The sequence below is a fragment of the Cebidichthys violaceus genome, unplaced genomic scaffold, assembly GCF_023349555.1.
Source record: "Cebidichthys violaceus isolate CVI_PGR_0920_01 unplaced genomic scaffold, fCebVio1.0.p SCAF_1, whole genome shotgun sequence".
Classification (NCBI taxonomy): domain Eukaryota; kingdom Metazoa; phylum Chordata; class Actinopteri; order Perciformes; family Stichaeidae; genus Cebidichthys; species Cebidichthys violaceus.
In genome coordinates, this window is record NW_027176262.1 from 14,806,979 (window position 1) to 14,833,076 (window position 26,098).

Below are 26,098 nucleotides of genomic sequence, written 5' to 3' on the forward strand. Positions count from 1 at the left end.
AATCAGCTGTCACTGCATGACTGATGGGACCATCAGACTGGATCAAAATGTCTGGTCAGAGAAGCTGTGTCAGCCCACATATGCTGCTGCAGAACTGCATTCTGCTGCAACTGACTGACCCAGATTTTCAGAATGACGCTGCCTACTTACCCCCTTCCATCCTGCAAGAGAGGAGGCGAAGACCACACTACACACTGTTTATTTACCTTCCTATGTCTTCCTTTGAACACCACAGCAAAGGCTCCATGTCCGACCAGGTCTTTCCTGCTGTACTCAAAGTCTCCCACTGTCTCCATTGTGGTAGGCTGCTGGTCCAACTTGATACCGGGCGCTGGTGGATCTCCTAAATGTGTTGGGCTCTTCAGAAAATACTCCTGGAGCAAATGATGCTCTCAATCCTGGTGATGCTGCTTCTTGCACTGCGGATTTACTTCATGGCGGGCTGCTCTGATGTGCCTTATTGCATAAATAAGAGATGCAGTCAGGACATAACGCATTCAGATGCCCTCTAAATAGGTCGGGAAGTTTGTAATATCAAACTGCAATCCGGAGCTAAACTGTATCAGCGCTAGTCAGTCTTTGACCCAGTTCGATAGCTGCAATCCAGCTTTGCATTCCTCTCCAAGGAGGCTCGCTAACACGCTGTGTGCCCGGTCACCGAACCTGTTCAGACGGACAGTCTACATGATGCCAACCCCGCTGGACATGACCATGCGAAGGCTGAAAGCAGCTGCAGACACCGAGCTATCGGTTAGCCTGACAGTGACATAACACTGTGGCAGCACCTCGCGTCATAGCTGCTGTAGCTGCTATCTGCTAACATGCTAACAATAATACGGGAATAACGTTACGTTGTTTGGCGACAGTGAATAATTGAATCTGCTTCTACAAGTCGTAGCAACCTATACAGCTAGCCAACCTCCGCGAGCTAGTCCACAGACAGTGTTAGCGTTGAAAGATCTTGAGGCTGCAGCACAAATGTCAACACAGGACTGTTTGTCTGAAGGCGTTAGTCCTTGTGATCCGTCTTCTTCCACTAGACGTCCACTAGACACATCTCTCTCCTCCTGACGTTTCCCCCGTGGACATGAATGTAATCCGTGTGACATAGAAGAACACTTCGTTGTTTCCTTCGTCGTCAAGTCTTACAGAACAGCTAACGTTAATGTTAGCAGTGGAAGTAGAGGTCGCCTTTACAATATAATTTACTTCCACGTTAAGCTCCTGGATATTAACGTGCTCATATGAACGGTACAGGTTTCAATCACTGTACAGGTTTTAATCACTGTACAGCTCTGTCACATGACGACAGAGGACCTGTGTCGTCCTGATGGTCACTTAAACAACACTGGAAGCTAGTGCCATGTTCTTGCTTTATATCCTATCCTTGCGCGGAGGCCAGCCCCAGACATTTCCTTCCGCTGCAAGGGTTAGTCCGTTCAAGAAGGGTTCGTGAGGCTCTTAGGACGCTTTGGAAAAAAAACGTGTTTTTGCCATATGAACTAACCTATTTATCTATTTTTCAAAAACAACACTATTTTCATATACATGCATTTTTGGATGGTCAAAGGTAGTTGAAGGATGTGTGCAGTGTCTTCTTTAGATCCCCATGAGTTGTTGAGAGGTTCAATGGCTATAGTTCAAATCATTAGATAAGATTGGAATTCATTTGGTCTTTGGTAACACATTAAAGCACTCCATAACATCTTAGATGTATAATGTATATTTAAAATATTTACTACTGTATTATAATTGTAATATTGTTTGCAACAAAGAGAACTGGGGAGAAAGCGGATGATATTGCAATCAATATTCCCAGATGATAAATGTAATTTTATTTTTTTAAAGATGTGACATGTTGTCAAATAGATGTTTCATGGTGGAGAAGGGGAAGCATTGAACAACTTAGAAATCTATTTCTTACAATGGCCTACAATAACCCCCTCTGGTGGCTGAAAACACAACTACAATAGCACAGAAGTAGAATTTTGTCTTCAAGCCACCCTGGCATTATTAACACAACCTGAACACATATCAGGCTATATAAAGATTCAGGCCTGTAGGCTGGGGACGCTGGGGTTATTTAGAAACATGGGGGGGTCACATTCTTCAATCAAAATGCATTATGGTGGGTACAAAAACTAACGGCTTGGTATTGATATTGATATAAAATATCTTCCTTTGGGGAATATAAATATGCTTGACCCAATATTTTTTTAACTTAGCAAAATATATCTGCTCAATGCATCTGTCATCATAAATAAAATATTTCCTAAAGTTATGAAAATGTAAATGACCTAAAAATGCGTAAACAAGGAATCTGACATTCCCAAGGCATGGGCGGCTGTGGCGTCCAATCAGAAGATCGTCAATTCGGTCCCTGGCTCCTCCAGTCCATGTTGATGTGTCCTTGGGCCAGACACTTAACCCCCAAATTACTCCCGAAAGCTGTTCCATCGGCGTATGAGTGGGAATGAATGGCTTAGTTAGTCCTGATTGGCAGGTGGCACCTTGCATGGTAGCCCCTGTCATCAGTGTATGAATGGGTGAATGACATGTAGTGTTAAAGCATTTTGAATGGTCGGAAGACAAGAATGTACAAGTACAAGGCCATTTACCATTCTAAAGAATCACTACTCAGTGCTGCAGACACATGTGGCGGTCGTTGGGTGATGATGGAATCAGTTATTTCAGCTGTTAAAAAGTAGCTTGAGGTAGCACTACACATCCACAGCTGCACCAGTATTTTCCTCCTCTGGTGGTGTTGGAAATAGTGTGAACTGCTTGTCCGAGTACAAATTTGTTGAGAGTGGTCCCTCACTCGATCTCTCCTCTGTATGGGGCTCTCTTGGCCCCTTGGAGCCCCAAGCTGGAGGCCCTGTTGGGAGGCTACATCGTGAGGTACGGGCACTAACACCAGTCAATCAAAACTGATTGTCTGGGGCTGGCCTCCGTGCAAGGATAGGATATAAAGACCCGCCCAGACGCTGCCTCTGATTGGCTTCTGGCGGCAAAACACGAACGTTAGCCTAGCTATGATGCTAACTGGCTCTTTGAACAAGAAGGACCAGGGAGGAACGACTCAGCCAAGGTAGCTCACATTATTTTTTCCCTCAGTCCGAAGGGAGGCTACCAGTTCCGAACAAAGGTAGTTTTTAATTTTTATAATTTTTTTATGTTTTTTTGTCATTGAATTTGATAATTGATAATTTTTGTATTGAGAAATCAACCGTGTACATTTTTAATATTGGCAGTTTTGCAAAAATGTATTGCAAATTTAAATTTGCCCCAACGTTTCAGGAAGCTTGCACCTGTTAGGGAGGGCGGGAGGTATCCAGTGTCCATGCTCGCTATTGGCCAGCGTCCAATGTTCAATGCACAGCCACTGACATCTGGATCTCCTCTCCTGCCCATGACTGCCTCCACAGACCTGGAAAAGCCTCCAGATCTTTACAGATTAAACAAGTTTAAGAGTATTATATACACATATTCCCATATGTATTAGAGGCTATCATAATATATATTTTTAAATTATTATCAATAATATGCATTTTTGTAAAACGAGTTTGATCTCGCCTCAAATATGATCAGAAGTGAATTTCATGAAAATATACGAAAATTGTAATATAAAATCATACCGTTGTTCAGATCATACCTTCAGACTACGGGAACAAAAACGTGAGCTGCTTTGATGAGTCGTTCCTCTCCGGCCTGTCGAGATCGAAGCACCGATCATAGCTAGACTAACGTTAGTGTTTAGCAGCCTGTAAGCAGCACTTAGAAAAGATCTATCAATATTTTCAGAGTGAAAAAAGTTTGTTTATCATATTTCTGAGAAAAACTATGCTTAAAGCGCTCCTAGAGATGATCATTGTGTTACAATATGATTACTTATTGAAGGCCAAAACCAAATAGAAACTTAATGAGTGTGTTGTAGAACAATGATGCCTTGTGATGTGTCCACCTAAAAGTAACAAATGAAGATAACTGGATGTTAGCTAGGGTGCAGCATACGAGAACGGCGGCTCCATTCTTGAGATAAGGATGCAGCTGCAAAACGGAGACGCCGACTGGAATCCGGCAGTTGGAGAAGGAGCAGATCGAAGTCACAGCCAATTCCTGAATGAAACGTGTTGCTGAAGGTGGACTTTAAGACAGTACAAAGCCTGAGGCTTTTCTACCAAACGAGAGCTCTGTTGTTGACCATTGGACAGCTAACTGGAATACGCCAGTCTGTTGGGTGGAATGCAATAGACCTTTATCTCATGAGATATGTTTTTCTGTACTTCATAGTGTGATTCAATTTGTAACTGTATTTGCTTTTGTTAGAGATTAAATACCTTTTAATTTTAACTTGAACCAGCTATTCGGCTTTATTTTGTTGAGCGAGGAAGGGGGGCTCCCTCGTTAATGAGAAAGTCTGAATACGACATATTCTATTGTAAATGTTCATATTTTTGTCATGCACCAATCACCAATACATGCCAATAAACCATCTCTGATTCTGATTCTAAAAAAGAAGAGTTGTGTTAACTGTTAACATTTTATGATGTAGAAATTACCTTTAACTGATATACATTTTTTTCATCAAAGTAATTATTTGATTAACCAATAAATAGAACGACTTCAGAGCTGTGCTGGGGGGGACAAACATGACCTTTCTCAGTATACATGAATGGAGCTGCTGACAGCAGACACCTCTTGCTTTTGGCTCCAGAGTCACTGACTAACCACCAGGGCCACACTTAGATCTTTACAGATATGCATAAATACACATTAGGAGAACAACTTGTATATCCCCATTTCCTACAGAGTCCCCTATAAGGGTATTCGTTCCACTTTGGTACTGGAAAAAAGACTCAAAAGTGTTTTACTTTGTTTACTTTTAAAGAACATTAAAAGTGCTCATTCTGGCTGGTTTAACCAGAGAAAAGTCTTTCTAATAACAGTGTGGTGCAGTGTGACTCACACAGCCTCTATATCACATACAAATGGTACATTGAGAAATGTAGAACGATATCTCCTACAATAAGAGTCTGGTGTTACGTGTCAGTTCTTCTTGGATTTGGTTGACTTGTGTCCAGACTTGGAGGTGGAGTTGTATGTGGAGGACAGCAGCATGGTGAGGAGCAGCAGCACGGGCACCAGCAGATATGGTAAGTATATGGAGACCAGCAGCCAGCGCTCCTGCAGGGTCTGGGGACCAGGGTGGGGTTTCATAGGGAACTGGTAGAACAGGATGTGAGCTAGGATCGGGACCAGCGTGGTGGCCACATGTGTGGAATACACGATGGCAGGAGTCCTGATCCACTTACAGCCACCTGAAACACAATAAACACTGAGTGATCAAAAGAAGCTCCAGGCTGCAGAACACACTGTGGTTAAAAGTAAATCCAGTCCTCTTTGGATTATCCAGACTATGGACACATGGACTACGTTTTTCTAAATGATGTTGATTTGTACTTTTAAATTTTGTGGAAAATAAATTCCATTCAACTCCATTTATTTGGGGTTGTGGCATAAAAATCTGCATGACTAAATAAATAAAATAAAATAAAAAATTCACTGTAGTGCTCTGGGTTTCTTGTATTAAAAGGTGCTAAATTCAGAGCATATCTATGATTGAGAGATTGCCTCCACATGGCTCTCAACATGGCAACGGCTGAGTCGGCGGCTGGCAGCTAACAGGACGTCCAGTTCCAGGACGATGGTGGGAGTCGGGACGGCGTTATCAGCACTAACCTCTGTATGAGCGCTGACCCCTTAACTCCACTATATCTTTACATTGCAAATGATTGTTTGCTGCTATATTACAGCTTTGACTTTTGAATGAAGCACCTTTAAAACTGTAAACATTTTAGTGGGATCATCTCCATATTCCCGGGGCATGCGAGTCCTCTTGATATGCAAACTTAAATAGCAAAGGACCGAAAGGAGATGGGCGTGTCAAAAGCATTTTCAATGGTAAACATCTGTTTAGCCACTGTGGAGATATCAATGTCAAATGGCCGCATATTTGAGTGATTTCAACATATTGACTCAGGGAAACATTCATTTCACATTTGCCCTAAAGGAAAACCATCGGTGAGAACATCAAACCGCCTGAATGTGTCAGATTCGCAGGATTTAGAGCTGGGGAACAATTGTGAAACAATATTTCATGAGGCCATTCATTCATGCTGATGCGCGTTTCTGTGTCAACAAGCAATGAAGCATAAACTGACGCGTTCAGGCACAATGTAAAAAAACAAACTCGACAGCGTCTCCTCCACCACGTCCTGCATGGACTGACCTTTCATGAAAGCATACGCTGCTATGGGGAAAAAAGGCGTTTGAAGCAAAGCCTCGCAGAAAATGAAAGACTTGAACCAGAGTGGCGGATCCAGAACCATGGGGTCTTTGAACTCCTCTGCGTACCACTTCAGAAGATCTCTCAGCTGGTGGAGAGAAAGATTCAATGTGTGATTTGTCTCGTAGAAACAAAACAGTTGATTGTAACGTTGGAACTTTTTCGCTAAATTACAGCTTATTGTAATTGTGTGTGTTTTCTGCTGGGTCTGACACTTACCGGCTGAGGATACACATGTCCAGGCAGCAGGGCTTGTAGGTCAATAAACAGTGTGATAGGAACGTGAGAGGCGAAATAGAAGAAGAAGACTATTTCTAACACACGGACCGACATAATACCGGACTTATTCGCTGCAAATCACAGATAACAAACTAGGACCAAGTTCGCAGCAGACGTGTGTCACAGACGGTAGAAGCGCGTGTTCACCACGACGAATTCCATTGGCTGGCAAAGAGATAAGGAGGCGTTCCTGAACCCCAATGCTGCTTCAGGTGCTCTTCGTAAATGTCGCTTTTCCTCATACAAATACTTATGGAAACTCAAATGTAAGCATTTTACAACCGATTTTTTAATGTTTTTTAATTAGTTGTTCTTTTTTTTCTCAGCATTATCTATTTATGTAATAATTCAATTCACTTCAGACTTTATTAAGGACATAACTCATCTATCTATCTATCTATCTATCTATCTATCTATCTATCTATCTATCTATCTATCTATCTATCTAAATAGATATATAGAAATATATATATATTTATTGATATATATATATATATATATATATATATATAGTTGGTATGCATAGTGGTTGAAATTCTGCTGGCAATACATTGCAAAAATAATGTGTTCTATATGTTCTTGGTTTTGGAGGAAAATGAATAAAAAATGAACAACGCTAAGACTGAATCAATTATTAAAACCAAAACCTTCAATTTAAATATAAAAGTAGGGAATTCAAAATGTACTATTTATAATAAATAGGAAAATTAGAACACACAAGAGGTTTATTTCAGAAAGTAAACAAGCTTCTATGACAGCCAAGCAAAAAAACGTCACATAAATTGAGTTATCAATAGGATGGATAAAAAAAGAGTTACAAAGTTAACGAAGAAAGATAGAACATGACAAAAAATTGCTTAACAAGAACATATAGGTACGTCATTTTTACCAGGCTCTCTGCTGTGGTCATCTTGCAGTTGCTATATGTCAGACAGAACTTGAAAGGCTGTCCCTAGCAGATAAATGTAGCCTTTAAATCATAGAAGAAGAATGACTTTTCCTGGGGGGGTTCCAGTTTTTCACTGCTTGTTATTTTTCACACACACAGGAGCCATAGACATGCCGTTGGACAGAGATGTTAAGCGTGTGTGTTGTTTTAAATACACAGAATTGTTCAGAATTGTGCCTCTTCTGATGCCTTGGTATTTAGATGGGACTTGTATCTTCCACAATGATGCTGGCTGCCTGTAGACATTTAGCTTCCTGATATTCAGCCTCATCTTTTACCAAAAGTTGAGGACTCTCAACATCCACATAATCCTGCAAAAGAACACAAAAAACTTCTATGTATTTAAGAAAATACCACTACAATCTACTGCTTTTCCAGCTGCAGGAACAAAACTGTGATGTAACATATAAGCAGCTCAGAATAAAAGATCAACATTTTCTGTTCCAAATGCTGTGGTCTGATGGGTTGCACGTTGTTTTAGGTATATTTCAATAGCCAAACAATGAATATTCAAAGAAGCATGTTCTATTTTTGTGATTGATTGACAAGTCATCTCATAAGAAACATCATAACAGTGAGCCTGTAAGATAAATATGTGTAGTTTAAAAATAATGAACTCAAACGAAAACTTTCACTAAAACTGCAGAATAATTCTGTCCTGGCGTCTTTGAAAATGTGATGTGTGTATGATGATAATACGACTTTAATTAAGTATGTAAAGTCGTATGGCTGTTTAAAGTCATATGACCTAAACCCTGCAGTCTAACTTAAGATACATATTATTAAGGTTGAGACTATCTTTGGCACCATGAAGGTCCCCTGATGTTTGTTTTCTTTATTTCCTTTACAAATTACAACAAAAGAAGGATTGAAAAGATGAAGAACAAATGACACAACCTTCAAAAGATAAATAATCAATTTTGTAAAACAATTAAAAGACGGCGTAGCCAGCCGTTCCTTACCGCGTCGTTTTCTATGATGTTCTCCAGCATGCGGACAATGTCGGTGAACGAGGGTCTCAGAGTGTACAGCTCCAGCCAACAGTCTCGCATGATATGAAGTCTGTAGGGTTTCAACAAGGGATTCATCATGTTAGGAACTACTAACAGCCAACTATCATACTTCATACTAAGAATGTTTTAATAACAATGTTATAGTGCTAAAGTAGAATTACTGTCAAAACTGATTCAGATTTAGACTGATAGCTTAGGTCAATAATGTTTTAGTCTAGATCTGGTATTGAGTACTCATGATGTCCAACTCTGATAACAAAGAGATTTCTCCCTCACTATGGCTAAAAAGTGTAAAATGTTATTTTATGAGCTGCATATCATTAGTTAGGACCTCAACGTTGATTTTTACTGTCACCACAAAAGACTAGCATGAGCCCTTTTTTTATTACTAAGCCACAGAACACAGATGCAGCATACAGGGGATAGTACACAAATAGAACAATAACGGAAGAGCCAAAAATAGTATAAAACATACAGATAATAAGTGTCTTGATAGCCTTTTTTAAAGTTTTTTACTGATAATATTGATATTTGTTAAAAAAAGATTGTGTCAACATCATTATCACATGTATTACAGAATAAAACATTTGTCTCCATTTCTTGAGTTTTTGTGGAAACCAAACACCACAACTGCGCCTCGTTGATGGAATGTTGTCAGTTTAAATCCTGGCTGTGCAAGAAATTATATGACGTAGAGTTATCCTTCATTTTAAACTGCCCATCACTCACACACATTTCCTTCAGGAAGCTTTCAAGCATGTTTTTTGGAGTTCTTGGTTACGTAAAGAATTGCATTATGATATTAGTAATCCAATCCATTAAACAATAATGTATACATTTGCAGATAAGGCTCATGGTGTATATAGACTATCGTTCAAATGCTTGTTAATTGTCAGTTTTCACTTACATCTCTGGTCTGCAGCCTTCAGGGTTTGTGTTCTTCTGACCAATACAGATGTGGTACACCACTTCCTCTGAGGTCTCAAGGTTTGGGTATGGCAGTGTACCTGAAAATATATTCCAAAGTAAAAAAAAACATACATGATATTTTATATCATCACACAAGTCATGTTTTTCTACTTAAGGTCTCTGACTACCTGCTGTCTTTTAAGATGTACCATAACAAGATTTAATTTCATGCTCTCTTTGGTTTTGTAAATAATAGGCATCACCTAGCTGTCAGAATCATCAAGATCCCATACATCAGAGTTTAACAAATAGACCAATATTGGCCAGACTAATGACATTGTTTTACGGTGGGAGGGAATGTGATACTGCCTTGAAATAAGTTTACAACACACACGTTTATTTACAACTAAAAGAAGCACCCAAACAGGGAATGAAAAATCTCCTCTTTGGCCTTTGGTCTTAGCTCATACTGTATATCTGTTATTACGTGTGCAACCAACTCACCAAATGTCTGCATCTCCCACAGCACGATACCAAATGCCCACACGTCCCCCTTGAAGCAGTAATAGTTGTTCTTGAAGTACTCAGGTGGGTACCAGCGCAGCGGCACCCGCTGCTGTACAAGTACCATACAATGGAAAAGGTCTTCAATATACAGTGTCAGTGGTAACTGCAATATATTGATATCACTTTAGTAAACTAATGAGCTCATGGTGGAAACTGTGAGTAACCTCTGGTTACATGAATGACACCTTCACAGCTGGTCTTTCTCTAAATCAAGGCCTCAGTCTGAAACTGTTGTTTCCTGTTGCACAGGATGTTCCTGAAACCCCTTCAACAAACACAGAACTGATTCATTTTGAGCAACAGCAGAGCTGATAACAGCCTTGGTAACAGTTAAAATGGTTTCAAACCAGGTTCATAAGTTAAAGCAATCTAGTTCAAGACATTTTCAATCAGCCACATGAGGACTTGAGGTCTGCATACGGGCTGCCAACTGTACATTTCCTGTCATTACCACTTGATAGAAAAACACTGACCTTACTGAAGTGCCACAAGTTCGCACACACATTTTTACCAAAAAGGTAAGCATGTGTGACAAGTTCATATGGTAATGGTACAAAGTGTGTAAAAGTTTGTGTCACATGCTGCGTTGCTGTTGTGGTTTATTTTCCAAAACAATGCAACATGACACTTGGCATCCTATTGTACATTCACTTTAATCAGGTTTTCATAATGAGAGAAAGTAGTTTAGCAGATTAGTTTAAAGTGTAACTGCTGGTGGAAAATGACAATCCTGTCAGTTTCGATACATACTAACATTTAAATATGTATACAATCTGTCACTTGTTTAAGTCAAATCTTCTGATGGTCTCATACTCAGTTATCAGGGTTGTACAGTAGCACATGAGAATTTGAAATTGACAACTCGTAGGATAAGTGAAATCCCAGCCGTATCAACAGGAGAGTTTACTCTCTGTGTGTGTGTGTGTGTGTGTGTGTGTGTGTGTGTGTGTGTGTGTGCGTGCGGATACTGTCTTACCCGTGGGTTTCTCCAGCGGCTGCTGCGGCGGCTCGTCATGCGTGTTAAGTCTCGAGCCAGGCCAAACTCCGCTACTTTCACTTCCCAAGGAAACTTATTGACCATGATGTTCCTCAGAGCCAAGTCACAGTGCACAATCTGCAGGGAAGACCACAGTGACACTGCTCAGCATGGGACTATGATTGGCCAGTGTGGATTAATAGTAGCATAGTAAATCATTATTCAGCAACCTACTGAGCACTTCATAACAGCCTGTAATGTTGTTACCATTTTGGAGCGCAGGTGCTGCATGGCCAAAGCGATGTGGTAGGAGGCAATGGTGAGGAGGCTGTGCAGCTCAGGGTCTGCACTCAGGTGGGCTCTGTTGGTCTGCAGGAAGGTCCTCAGAGTGCCGCAGCTCACATGCTCCATGATCAGAATGTAAGGCTCTGCACAAATCAAAGCAGATAGAGAGGATGGAAGACTAACAAGGAGGAACATATCCAAGGTCTCATCTACCTTCATTGGTGATCTTTAATAGGAAAGTGATTTAAATCTTGTAGAGGAATAATAGTCTGAGGATAAATGTCTCTGACCCTCAATGGTGTTCCAGTCCAGTAACTGGAGGATGTTCTTGTGGTGCACCAGTTTCCTCATGATGGAAACCTCCGTGTCCACATGCTTTGGACGGACACCTCAAGGAAAGAAGAGGGAAAAACAGAGTAAAATCAACTGAATCTAGGAGGACTCAAAAGTGAAATCTGAAATGTGAAGTCCTGTAAAGGGGCTTCCAACATTGAGTTGTGTGGATAATAATTAGTAACAATATGAACTGAAAAATGGAAAATGACTAAAACAGCAAACTAGCAATTAAAATCACATCACGTTTAAATGACCATCTTTAGTTAGCATGTAATTTGTAATTAGTCACATGTCTGTTCCAACACTGTTATCTCGCCGTCAAAAGTATTCATCTTATTTCTTAAAAGTGTCCTACATTACTATCATGTACTTCACATGAGCGCTGATGTTTCTGGACAAACAGTGCAGTTTGGATTAAGAGTTAAGAGACTTCAACATGACAGGGATGACAATTTATTAGCCACTACCAGGAGCTCTATAGCTCACTCTGTCGGTCGCTCCACAACAATTCTGCATGGAAGTCAAGTCTGTGGGATGTTAAGTTGTGTGTTTGTGTTCATGCCAATTGTCCTTTCACTAAGCCCCGCCCCGCCCCCTGCTGCTATTCCGTCATGCTGTCAGAGCTATCATGGAGTACACACTGTCACTAATTGCACTCCCTGAATAAACAAAAGTCTAGAGCAGGAAATGAGGTCACCTGTGTGTGTGTGTGTGTGTGTGTGTGTGTGTGTGTGTGTGTGTGTGTGTTGTTATCTGACCTTCTCCTTGCTTGTAGTGCCTGTTAGTGAACAGGAGTGCGCCTCACTGATTAGCTCACGGCCTCTGCTCTGCACTACTCTTATTATGACGGTTACAGCTGATGATGCCGTCCCGACTGACAGCGTCATCATGGTAACGTAAATGTTAAATGGACTGTACTTGTACTGTGCTTTTCTAGTCTTTCCGACCACTCAAAGCACTTTCACACTACTTGTCATCATTCACCCATTCACCAGGTTAAGTGTCTTGCTCAAGGACAAGTGGAGCCGGGGATCGAACTGCCGATCCTCTGATTGAAGGATGACCCTACCCTGCTCTCCACTTAGCCACAGTGTAGTCGCCCCACGTAGAACCCACTCTTTGATTTCCCCTCAGGTAAACGCTTTGTCAGCACCTTCACTTACATACGTATTTAATGTTGAGTGACAAAATAAGTTGATTTATAATTTGGATGAACTACCCCGTCAAAGTAAATAAATTGACTTGACTATAAGATCAAATATCAAAATCATGGCAATACTGAGAGCACCTCTGAAGTACATTTTGTTACAGGGACACATTTGAAATGACTGTTTAGGTGTATGAAAGCCACAGCAATCGCTTAGTGTGGGAGAGGAAGGAGAGGATGGAGAAGTGGGCTGAGTGTTTCTATCTTCATATTTTCCTTCACACCTTCTTACCACAGCATCAACATCCTAAACAGTGGTAGTTAAACTCTCTTATTTATGATGCTGCAAATACAGCGATAAACCAATTTAAAACATTTTAATGTAACTGTAGTTCATATTATGCTACTTAACTGTATGCAGCCTATTGACCCTGGCTGCTTTCAGTGCAGTCCTGATTATCAGTTTAAACAATTCAAACCAGCAGCAGTCACAGTTGTTGCAGCTTAAAGGTGCAATGTGTAAGATCTGCCCACAGGCTCCAAACGCATAGAAGTCAGCATTTTAACTATTCACCACAACTGCGTTCATACAATTTAATCAGTTCTATTAAAAAAATGCTAAGTACTAACTAACAGCAAGGCAATAATAAACTTCTTACCTGAAGGCTCATTTCTGCCACTTTGGACTTAATCCAATAAACAAACTATCAAACTTACACAGATCCTGTTCTGTAAATGGGTTGCCAAGCCGTTGGGGCAGCTCTACTTTTTCATCCTCTCATGAGGTCAGACATACACAGAGGTCTTTGACATAACGTCAACACTGTAACCTCTGCATACTCTGTTTATAATGTTCAACTATTGAATGTTTTTAAAAGTTAAATTCTGGCCAGATCATACACACACCACTCTGGGCAGCAGAAACAGGCTGTGACACAACACTGACGTATCGTCACATTCATACAAACATTGGCTTATTTACATATCAAGCAGACACATAGTGAAATTAGCAGTCAATTGAAGTCATGTTTGTGTCCTGATAATAAATTCTATTCCAATATTGACTTCTCTTTTAGCTCTGTTGTGGTCTCCAATTCCTGAGAAAAACATTTGTTTCTTTAGCAGCTAAATGCTCTATGTTCACCAGCTAGATGCTAACTTTGATTGTCTGCTATTGGGCTGTTTTTTGGTTGCTGACAGCTGATGCAAATGATGCTTAGAAATGATGGTGAGAATGAACCAGAACGATTAATTTTTTTGCTTCAAACGACATCTTTCAGATTACACAAAAACATTTGACCCATTGTTATTATAAATACATTTAAGAAAGAACCTTCTTCAAAACTGAACGTAACTATAAAGGAGAGCGGTATTTCCTGTGTAAAATGTGTGTGATTGCTGCTCGCATTGATACTGATTGTTCCCTTTAAATGAGGTTAGCATCCATTTTACACAGACTTCGATATGATTCATCATCATCATCATTCCTCAGTGTGAAATTATGCACATATGCACTCAATACTTGAGTGATTATGTCTGCGTCCATGGCAGCTCTGCCTCAAAGAAATGCTTGTAGGTCTAAACCTGCAGAGGAGAATGTACCTTCCTTGCTGATCTTGCAGGTGAACATGCTGTGGCCTTTACACGTCCCTCTGGTCATCCTGGCCTGGTAGAAGACCCCCTCCTTCCCTGCTTTGATCAGCTGCAGCAGGTTCAAATCTGACTTGGTGACACGAGGACCCTTGAACAAATGCCATAAGAGGGGACTTTGCAACATCAAATCGGAGCAGAAAAGCAAGGGATTAGGACAAGTGGACATGCAAACAACACCATCCTGGTCAAACTCATTTTTGCCCACATTGTATAAGAACTGTGTAATTCTGGCTCTATCTTGAACTACAGTGATACTATCTGACGCACAAAAGAGACATGATCAGCACTAATACTGTAAATCAACATTGTTGCGATGACGCAGATAGCATGGTTCACATATACAGTTAGCTTTCAGTTGTAATGGTAATTTTTTACGTAGTATATATTTCTACTCAGTATATTGTATTCATGCATAAGTCATTTTGCTCTGGACTTTGTTGAACTTCACCGTGTCTCTGTTGTGCAAAAGAATAATTCTCCCTTGCCTGTTCACATAGATAACTAACTGTGTTGTATGAGAATGTTCCATGCCAAGGCCTTTGGGCCGCTTGTTTTGGTTGCTGGCTGTTTGTTTTCACTTGTTGTTCCTATCAGTCTGAGACCAAAAGTCTGAGACCGAAACGTCTGTAACATCGGCCATCGGCCCCCACCTTTACTCATTCTGTATAAAGAAAGCTTGTTCACTTTTTTCGAGGTTCTTCCTCACGGAGACTGTACGCATTCTGTTGTGATGATTGAACCTTCTCTGCGCAGAGAATAAATACTTAAAAGACAACCTGGTTTTTGGTATTATGTATTTCAGCATTAGAAGACTCACGCAAAGCGGGTATAGGATTTTTTTTCCACCACAATTGGCGTCACGAATAGGATCCCTTGCAAGATCGTCAGGAGCCAACAGGGATCGGTGAACTGGCCCTTCTGCCTCTGCGTACCTCCAGACAAAATTAAGAGAGAGAGGCCCGATCCCTGTCCTGGTCGTTCTCACTGGGATCCTGAAGGACCCGTTGAGTCCAAATAACTACAAATTCTCATTTGGTGAGTCGCTGAAATTATTAAAAATAATCATATGACTGAAATTAATCCTGGAAGACCATATCGTGATACTGAAAAGCAAATATGTCTATTATTGTTCACACTGGGGTTTTATTGAGGATGTTGGCGCAACTCGCATTTTAGTAATTGAGCATTTTTCTGAGCAGTGACGATTGGGTAGCTGGAAAACAAGGGTGAGTGTTTGGGATTTAGAGCCAAACACTGAAGTCCTTTGACCCGTAGATAACGAGGCAGGGATGAGTGTCTAGCGTTGCATGTTGCAGACCTTCGAGGAGGTAGACGTTGAGCACTGCAGTCCTTGGACCTGTGAGACGAAAGTCTGTAAGTAAATGTTGTCTAAAAAAGGAGAACTGTAAAACAAGGATGAGTGTCTAGCATTGCATGTTGCAGACCTTCGCGGAGGTAGACGTTGAGCACTGCAGTCCTTGGACTTCTAAAACGAAAGTCTGTAAGTAAATGTTGTCTAAAAAAGGAGGACTGGAAAACAAGGATGGGTGTTTAGTGTTGCATGTTGCAGACCTTGGAGGGAGGTACGCTAAGCGCTGAAGTCCTTTGACCTATGCTGGGAAACAGAGGTGAGCATTTAGCGCCTGCTCCATCTTGGGGTTAGGCGGTAAGCGCTGAAGTCGCTTGACCAAAGAGACAAAGAGTCCGTAAGGACAACTGCGTCTATATAATGGCTTGGACTGGGAGTCTAGAGCAACGGCTTTTATTCAGATTGTGCCAGAAACGAATCTTGAAACTCACGGTGACGACTGTGTTTATATTGTTGAAAGAGATACGCGCGATAGACCCATATAAGTGAAAAAGTGAAGATATGGGGGCTAGTAAGAGTAAATGCCAGGGTACACTCCGCCTGATGGGCCCAATGTCATGTTCATGAAAAACAAATATGGGGGTGAGTTGCCGGCATCCAAACAAATAAGTAAACGAAAATGGTTTTCCTGCGGGAGGTTTATTCAGTCTCAATCTGATACAGAAATTATGCACAGAGTTGAAAGAAAAAAAAAAAAAGAGAGAATGATATGAAAAAAAATATATATATAATAAAAATAAAAAATAAAGGTGAAACATTTGGAAATAATAAAAAGTCATATAATGAGCCTGAGCAGCCCGATGCCAAGGTCTTACCTCCAATAATAAAATACATGTGGGACAAAGATAATCAGACGGCCTAACAATTGGAAGAATGGATAAAATTGGGGGTCCCTGGAAAAGGCAACTTTAGCCTACAACAAAAATGTGATCAACTCAAACCGTGTCTGGAGCAGAGAGGAAAAGGCGAAGCAGAAACAGATGAAGTGACGTCCAAGAGATAAAGAAAGAAATAGATGTATTTCAATAAGACACATACAACTGATAGAAAAGGAAAATATACTGCTGAACTTTGTTTTTGTTTTTTGTTTTGAATTTGTTTTACATGGTCGAGTGGATCCTGATCTGGTCTCCGCAACGCCGCAGCTGTATGCTCCCCAGGCACAAACAACATTACAGCCAAACCCACCACTCAACACTCCAAGGATGAAGAAGGACGAGACTCATCAAAATCTACAGGCACCATGTCAACGCTCACAGCTACAAGCCCGTCAATGAACACTCGTGACAATATGAACCTGGATTATCTGAACGCAAGAAAAAGAGGACATTACAACAGAGACAGAAGACGTGAAGAAGAAGAAGAAGCCATGACTCATGTGGAGAGTTCAAAGAGCAACTTCACAGAATTCAAGAGAACTATGACCTCCCTTGTGCGTTATCATAAAAGATGTGCGGCATTCACACCAGCCGTAATCAACCTGGAATATGTTATATACGACAGAACTTTGTAAGAAGGCTTTCCTGCCATCTATGAATCTGAAAAACATCACACTAAAGAGAATTGTGTGATATGGAAGACTGCAACCATATTACAAGATGCTGAACACGCTGTGGAGCAGTACGACAGAGAACAAGCAAAGACTTTCGTCAGCTCAAACTTGAGGATGCCCAGCTGACAATGGAATCAGGCCATGACAGGCGAGGAGGAAAATTGACTTTGGAAAACAGACACCAGCTGAAAACGTTGTGTGCCATAAAAGTGGCAACTTGGACATTGTCTAAGGGACGGCCCACAATCTCCATGGAGACAGGACTGGTGGGAGGGCTCAACATCAGCAGTCAAGAGGGGAGGAGCAGGCGGCGGGGCGGACCTCAGTAATGGACCATTCGACGCACACACATTACAACAGAGGGTGAGTTAACTTTAGATTCTGCCTATGACAAACTTGTACATCAATACACACATTAGAAACCATACAAACACCACTCACACCCACATACTAGATGTACTCGAACAAAAATTAAGTTTTTAGAAAGTTACCACAACACGTTAACTATTAAAGGTAAATATGTTACATTTTTAATTGGCTCAGGGGAATACCAATTAGTGAAATGTACACAAAGACCTTATCCTGTATATTAGATAACATCACAGACAAACATTCATTTCTACTGTCTGATCACTGCCCTATAAATTTAGTAGGGAGAGAAATTATGTATGATGGACATTTATTGGACAGAAAATGCGGCTGCTGTCTCTGTTTCTCTGTCTCCCACACAATCTGAGTTGTTTAAGAGGGAGTTCACACATGTGTCCTATGTGTCCTATGCACGAGGCCCATTATTGGAGATGAAGGGACATGTCTGACTGGCTGCACAGTAAGACTCAACTCACTTCAGTAATATGTATACGGAATAGAATATGATGTACATCAATGTTAACAGTAAAAGAGTAACTCAACTTATGTTTGATAAAAACACACACACACACACACACACACACACACACACACACACACACACCATGGTTTGAAATGTTCCGTCTGTAAACATGGCTGAGCTGTCTGAGGTGCCTTCCTCTCTATGGTCTGCACACAAATATGACGTAGGACTGGTGAGGGGTGTGACACCCTTGGTGGTTCACCCAAAATCTGATTTGTGATGATTCTCTGGTGGTGCGCACACCAATCGTTCCGGTAAAGAAAATTCGAGACCTGGGGGAACGGACTGAGTGACGATTTGTCTAAGATTCACAAGCAGTTAATGCTTCGGTGCACCGCGAGCACCTCAAATTTCTAATCCACACCATTATGTCACTCATCCCTCCAGACACAGTTTTTCCGTCTTCGACTTGGCCAATGTTTTTTTTTTATATATTTTTATTTCTGTACCTGTGCACAAAGTCAATTTTGGGTAGCTTCTAATTTAAAGGGACCCGGTGTCCTCAGGGATATCCAGAATGCCCTGGCATTAAACAGTGTCTTGAGAGACAATCTGGCTAATTTATAGTTACCAAATGGTTCTGCCTTGTTACAATATGTTGATGACATCATGATTTGCAGCCCCACAGAAGAAGCATGCAGATTAGAGTAATTTACAATTATAGTTATCCTACTTAAATTTTGGCTGCAAATGGTCACAAGGCTATCCGTCCAAATTGAAATTTGCTCTCGATAAAGTTTCATATTTGGGACATGTGATCACAGCAGAGGGCAAAACCCTCTCTCCCAAGAGAATACAGGCAATTCAAAATGTGCCTAAAACACAACTAAGAAACAAATGATGAGCTTTATATGAATGACGTCATATTAGATCAGTGGATCCTAAACTACTCAGAAAGAGAGGCATCCCTCTCTTCCATGATTCATGGTAAACATCTTTCTGCGCAGAACAAACTGACCTGGACTGACTCCTTGACTGCTGCCTTTAATGACATAAAGAGCGCTTTACTGTCAGCTCCGACACTTGGACTACCTAAACTAGACACACCGTTCACACAGTACGTGGACGAAAGAGACGTTTACATGACATCAGTTTTGACTCAGGAACATGGGGAGCTCATGGTTCCTTTCTGCCGTTTCACACATTAGATTAGATTAATACATTAGATGTGCCTAACATTACTGTGGAACGATGTATTATCCATTATAGTATTAATATGTTTAGCTCTATTAATCTTGAATACAGAACTCATGTAACTCTGTAACTCATGTTGCTTTATAAATAAGAGGGAAAAGGTAACTAAAGTAAAGACAAAATTTTGAATTCATAGTCACCACAAATAAAACAGAGATACTCCACCTCCAGATCCATCCTCTCTTGCATGGTGAACTGAACTGTATTTTGCTATTTTAAAGATGTATCTAGAGTCCTCAGTAAGCCATGTTTCTGATAGGGCAATAAATGCAAATAATAAGTAAAGACAAATAATGAATTAATTTGTCATAGTTGCTAGGAAAACTTCTTATATTCAGATGACAAGTAAAGAATGTATTCCCTAAAACTCTGTGTTATGAAATGTGATGCTCACACTAACGCTTCTGATCCCATTTCAACAGGAAATGCTGCAGCTGATGCTACGACTAAGCAAGCATTTTTTTTTTTTTTTTATTATCAGGTTACTCTTTTTAGATCACAACACTCATGCTAGATGAGCCTACAGAAATATTCCTCACTTATGATATTCAATTATTGCAGACAATTGCCACATGCTCTCTTCCAGTAGTACGCTAAATTAGCTCACAGCAGAGATAACATGGTACAGGGGAGATATGTAGTATATGTGTTATCCACATTTTGTACAGAATTTAATATTCAGCAACGTTGTTTAAAACCACAACCTTTGTCTAAAAGACTACCAAAATCCCAGTCTTCTACCAGTGATAAGAGATTGAATAAGATTGAATCTTATACTTTTACTTTGTAACTGTCCCATGCAGGTTATAATCCCTTTCTTCAACTGGTCATCAAAATCTTGATGTATCATCAAAGTAAATAAAAACACCATTTAAATACAATGAGTACAAACGTTTTAGAACATTTTACACCTCTTATACTAAATCTAAATTTTGCACTACAGTTTAGTTTAGCTTAGGTAATGATACCATTCTATTTCATTGTATACACTACTGTGCATTTTTTTTTAAATATATTTTATATTTTTACTCTGCTATTTTTATTGTATATATTGTGCATTTTTATACTTTAAACTTTTATTTTTTTTTACTCTGTTACTTTAATTGCTTTAGTATATTTTCTGCTGCTGTAACAAACACATTTCCCCTTGCAGGATGAATAAAGTATCTACTATCTACTATCTAAACTCTCAAGATAACATGATGAGCTGAGCCTCTACATTAAATAATATAAATATCACTGTATTCAAATTAGTTGTTAACTGGCATTAAGGAATGTAAAAGAACTGCAGCGATAAATATTTGTGTTTTATTAAGTTATTATTTTAGGAATTCCAATACAATACGTTATGATGTATCACAGCAGGGATTTATCAGAATAGACTAAGTAGCATCATTCATCTGTAGATTTCAGGATTTTAAGACTAGACTTAAAGTAACGGTCAGTGGAAACAAAACAAAGAAATATGGTATGTTATTGTATTAATTCAGCATGGTACACAAAAGAGTGCACAGTTTTTTGTATTTTAAAGAAAATGTATTGTTTGCTAACAACTCATCGAGCACCTAAGTAACAGCGATGGAAGGCAGATCTCCAGCATCATGGCACACATTCCACGGTCCGGGGGGAGTGTGGCCTAAGAGGTTCAATGCGTTTTCTGTATTTTTGTGCAATAATAATTGTGTTTCCTAATAATTGATGCATGAGATACCATGGCAACCAAATAACATAGAACCAAAAACCAGCAACCATCAGATTAAAGAAACGATTTGTAATTTAACTAAACAGCAAATAACATGTGATATGAATACACTACATTGATTTAAATTGGCCCTAGACATGCTGTTAGAAAAGAAGGAAAAAGGCCAATCCTGCAACATGTGACTTGTTTTCAATGCCTGATTGTTTTCCTCCCTTAGATGAGTAGTACTTTAATAGTGACATTTCTGTGTAATACTTATGTTTATTATTACAGCTTGTTATTTGAGAAATATGATCTCATAAAACAGCTAGCGCTTTTGTTTAGTTTACCTGATAAAGGAATCGATTAAACTGACACTTGATTCTGAATGTGTATTATGGTAATATGATAGAATTTCTTACAAATCGTTTAAGTTGTTTGATTATTGTTTGTTATGAAACTCACTGATATGTTGTCCTATGATACTGTTCAACAGAGAGGTCCAGTGTCTGTGTTTCACCTCATCTCAGGAGACTTATCTTCCCATGTTCATGTTAACATTCCCTAGCTTGCTACAACATAGATTTGCCTACAATTTAAAAAAAACAAACAGCTAATGCCTTAACCTTATTGATTAATGATGTGCATATGTAAACCATTTTGAGTATTATGTGTTGATGTTTTGATATGCCCCTGATTGACAACAGGCTACAACGAAATCTGTGTTTTCAACACCTTAATTATTCTGTCTACATGTCAGTCAACTTCTCTAGTCTCGCCTGCCAATGTTAACCAAACTAACTAGTGAACTATCCAGATGATGGTACGTGTCAATCCTTCTGTTAGACTGTCCTTTAGTGCGAACCATCAACAAATCAGTGTCCCATCCACTCCTCCTGTATTCCCATGAGCACTCTGTTCTAACGACTGCACAATTAGACACTTTTCCCAACTATGATAAAGATTTTGTTTCCTCCACAGGCTTGGTGTTTTCACTACTAATGATGCCCTTAACTAAAATCGTTATGAAATATTATTGACTTATGTTCTCACTTCTAGCAGAGAATATATACTATTGTAGTGATCTAATGTAATGATCAAGGGGAGGATTGTAATGGTAATTTTTTACGTAGTATATATTTCTACTCAGTATATTGTATTCATGCATAAGTCATTTTGCTCTGGACTTTGTTGAACTTCACCGTGTCTCTGTTGTGCAAAAGAATAATTCTCCCTTGCCTGTTCACATAGATAACTAACTGTGTTGTATGAGAATGTTCCATGCCAAGGCCTTTGGGCCGCTTGTTTTGGTTGCTGGCTGTTTGTTTTCACTTGTTGTTCCTATCAGTCTGAGACCAAAAGTCTGAGACCGAAACGTCTGTAACATCGGCCATCGGCCCCCACCTTTACTCATTCTGTATAAAGAAAGCTTGTTCACTTTTTTCGAGGTTCTACCTCACGGAGACTGTACGCATTCTGTTGTGATGATTGAACCTTCTCTGCGCAGAGAATAAATACTTAAAAGACAACCTGGTTTTTGGTATTATGTATTTCAGCATTAGAAGACTCACGCAAAGCGGGTATAGGATTTTTTTTCCACCACACAGTTTAGCTGACTGCTAATGGAAATCAAGCACCCCTAAAATAGGTCAAATATCTGATATCAGAAAATAAGCATTATGTGATGAGATGAAGTGGGTGGTGTATCAGTAGTACCTGTTGCAGGCCTTTCCACAGCCTCCTGGAGGAGGACCTGACTGTGCTGCTCTGCTGCAGGGAAATGAGGGGAGGAAGCTCCTCCTCCTCCTCCCTCGCTGCTGGAACCGGCCTCACAGGCATGATGGGAGCTTCCAGCCGAGGAATGGCACCCAGCAACAATTTGCTACCTTGCAGCTCTCGAATGGTCTGGACCAAAGAACGATATCTGCAAGAAAGAGAAGTGTATAATGTAAAATACCGTACACTGTACAAGTTTTAGGGAAAAATATTCCAGCAAAAGCTCAAGGCAGCTGTACCAGGGGTGTTTTGTTTGATGGACAAATAAATAAAATCTATCTGATAAAACAAAAGTTTACTCAGATAATGTTTCTATGGTACTATTTCCTCTTGAAGGCTTAAAGGTTAGAAATACAATATTCAGAGCATTAATGCAGCAAACAAGTATTTGCTCCATAGAGATAGAGACTGGAGTGTAGGGGGGGGGGGGGGGGCAGAATAATTATCTGAACATGTTAGTTAAAGATGGCTAACAAGTTTTGTTGGCTTGTTTTTTTTTTTATAATGACTGAAGAAAATGCAAGCTTCTCTCAATATGTACACATATGTCACTCTCTCCAGACCCGCATGTGTTACTTGAGAAAGTCTGTGTTCATTTACAGGACCATATAGCCGACCCGCTACTCCGCTGGCAGACTACTTCACCCAGCGGAGAGCAGACGGGTCCTTTGGAGAGGACGCCTGGCTAGTTAGCTAGCTCGTCTTCGGCATTCCCGCCTGCTGTCCTGCCGGTTGAAGCGTGAGGATGGAGGCGGAGCGACCCAGCGCTGCTGCAGGCCTCTAGCCTGCTGTTAGCAATATGGCATGAAAGCAGCTCTGTTGAGGGCCAAACTTAGCTGTTGCAGAATGCTAAACAATTAGAGAGGGAGAGAAATGTTGCCAGAGGGCTAAACTATTGTAGAGAAGAAGATATGGCCTGCTGTTGTGCTCATCCTCTGCAACCAGTAGAGCACCAAAGCATGGCGGAATCAGCAGGCCAACCAGCGGCAATGATTCCACCATTAGCAGCTCTGTTGGGCTGTATAGAACAGTGGTACTGTTAATATCATCATGCTAATATGCTTACATTTAAAATTTTTGACCTGATGGTGGCTCAACAAAGTGATTGCAATTAATCCTGAGGGAAACACAAAATGTCTGTACTAAATTTCATGGCAATCCATCCAATAATTGTGGAGATCATTCACTCAAACCCAAAACATTCAACCTGCTGGTGTTTCGTGAGGAGGATTCAGGGGATTGCCAAAAAGAATTGACCAAATAATCATCATCTGAATTTATGGCAATACTAGTCGTCAAATATTTTGGAACAAAGTAAAAGAAAATCATGGTGTTGGCCATTTTCACAGTAGAATTTATAAAAACTGATTGTGTGGGGTTCTTATGAATGTTTGTACAGCCTGTGTGCAAACATTCATTTGACAAATAAAATTATTTTTTCCAAGTGATGACATACCTCCAGGTATAGCTCCTGGTAGCTTTTTTCAACTCTCAATATTGTACAATGACTCACTCAACCACCAATTAAAGGACAATATATGGCTTGAGATCGCCCAGCTGCTGGGATACAATGAAGATGGTAATGTAGCTGATATGCACTTGCTAACGTTATGTGTTTGTCACAGAACGGGGCTAGTGTTAAGAAAAAATTCTTGGTGTCAATGGTTTATGTATCGTGTAGTTAATGTTAGACAAAATTTGCATTCAGATTTTCCGTAGTCACGCACTGCATTTTCACATCACAATGGTGAGAAACAGCTTTAATAATGACTGCATACCATTTGCAGGTATTTGATCTCAGCTCATTAGGACATTGCTGTGAGGTTAGTCCGCTTTGACAAAGGTATATAATTGTGAAAACTATTCACAATTATTCCCATTACCCAAACCAGGTAATAGAATAAACTCTAGTTTTCACAATCTAGAAACACAAATTCAAAGGCAACTGCACTTGTTGATGTAGTCTTGAAAATGTTATACTTTGTGTTTTCAGCTTATAAAACATATTTGTTTTATACAAATCTTGCCTAATGCAACTTTAAATCAGGCAAGACGCTGAGGACAAATCACACAGTAAATTCCTTGTGAAATCATTTCAGCCTCCCTTACTTTCTGAGAAATACGATCCCCAGCAGTGTGAACACCAGGACGATGAAGGACAGGGTCCCTATGAGGCTGTAGACAAGCGAGTCCAGGGCCCGACCTGAAAGCCAACGGGACAGAAACAGTCAGCTCCAACACGTTCTCACAATGTGTCACTGAACACAAGTGGATGTAACACCCCAGAGCTCACCTGAACATGCATTTCCACTGGTGGAGCTAGCAGACATTGTGTCTCCTGCTCAACAACTTCACCTCAGTCTGGAAAGTGATATTGTAGCATTTAGAATAAAAAAGAAGTACATCCTGTCAAACCTGAAGCCCAGAAGAAGAATAACGCAACATAAGAGACTTATTAAGATCATACAATAACATTTAACTCTCTATTAAGTTACTAAACAGCCTTACCTGTGTTTTCTGATGACTTTCTGATAAGAAGCCTGCTGGAATTGTTACATTGAAGCAGTCTGTCCGTCTCGGCTCTGTGTTTATTCGGTTTAGAGCTATACTTAGAACCCTTCAAGAACTCAACCATGCGTTGTGTTAACCTCAAGCTTGTCTGTATAGTCACCAGCAGGAGCTCTCATCACGTGTCAACCACAACAGAAGCAGAGGAAATGAACAGAAGCAGCAGGTGGTTTGAGCTGCATGACACTTGTTACACATTCTACATGTTCCTGATGTTGAGCATGAGTCTCAATGGACTGAACAATAAACAGCGGTCACATTAGCTCTCCTAGACATCGAAACCTAAACTTTGCTTAAATGGGCAGTGACTGGGGATAATAAAGCAATGACTGGTCCCTGATTAGATTATTAGGGACTATGAAACTAAAATGGAAAACGAGGCACATGAGAATCCCAGTTTAGGTTGTAAACCTTGTGTTACTTTAACAGATTTCAATGTAAAACTTCAAATATGTATGGAGTTATTGAATTTCTGAAAAAAGCATAAATGGTTATTTTCCAGACATTTTTAACCCTCTTTGTGATCCATAATCAAATAAAAGATATCAGTTCAACAATGTGAAAATACACCAATACAAGTATAAGTCTTGCTATTAGTCAAAA

At 40.1% G+C, this 26,098-nt stretch overlaps 3 protein-coding genes across 5 annotated transcripts in view; all 3 read right to left on the bottom strand.

Moving 5' to 3' along the window:
* The window catches only part of ulk2 (unc-51 like autophagy activating kinase 2), a 42,591-nt gene extending 41,259 nt beyond the window's left edge, over nt 1–1,332 (bottom strand). For both annotated transcript variants that reach the window (XM_068712239.1, XM_068712231.1), the window contains exon 1: nt 207–1,332. In XM_068712239.1, coding sequence (XP_068568340.1) covers nt 207–296 — 90 coding nt within the window. In that variant the 5' untranslated portion in view covers nt 297–1,332. The remainder of the gene's footprint in view (nt 1–206) is intronic.
* Nucleotides 1,333–4,866: 3,534 nt separating this feature from the next.
* tmem97 (transmembrane protein 97) lies at nt 4,867–6,762 on the bottom strand. Its single transcript, XM_068723141.1, has 3 exons — nt 6,569–6,762; nt 6,293–6,437; nt 4,867–5,321 (listed from the first exon to the last, which is right to left on the bottom strand). Exons 1-3 carry the CDS (start codon nt 6,680–6,682, stop codon nt 5,050–5,052), a joined length of 531 nt encoding a protein of 176 aa, XP_068579242.1. The 5' UTR covers nt 6,683–6,762; the 3' UTR covers nt 4,867–5,049.
* Nucleotides 6,763–7,357: 595 nt separating this feature from the next.
* On the bottom strand, nt 7,358–25,512 carry si:ch211-167j9.5 (tyrosine kinase receptor Cad96Ca). Of its 2 annotated transcripts, none has more exons than XM_068723266.1 (12): nt 25,436–25,512; nt 25,221–25,342; nt 25,037–25,130; nt 22,868–23,075; nt 14,413–14,551; nt 11,618–11,716; nt 11,310–11,470; nt 11,043–11,180; nt 10,004–10,115; nt 9,498–9,597; nt 8,540–8,639; nt 7,358–7,888 (listed from the first exon to the last, which is right to left on the bottom strand). In XM_068723266.1, exons 2-12 carry the CDS (start codon nt 25,255–25,257, stop codon nt 7,775–7,777), a joined length of 1,302 nt encoding a protein of 433 aa, XP_068579367.1. In that variant the 5' UTR covers nt 25,258–25,342; nt 25,436–25,512; the 3' UTR covers nt 7,358–7,774. The 2 variants fall into 2 exon arrangements, with proteins under 2 accessions (XP_068579367.1, XP_068579445.1); XM_068723344.1 differs by having other exon boundaries at nt 25,221–25,288; nt 25,436–25,501.
* Between the last annotated feature and the right edge of the window lie 586 nt (nt 25,513–26,098).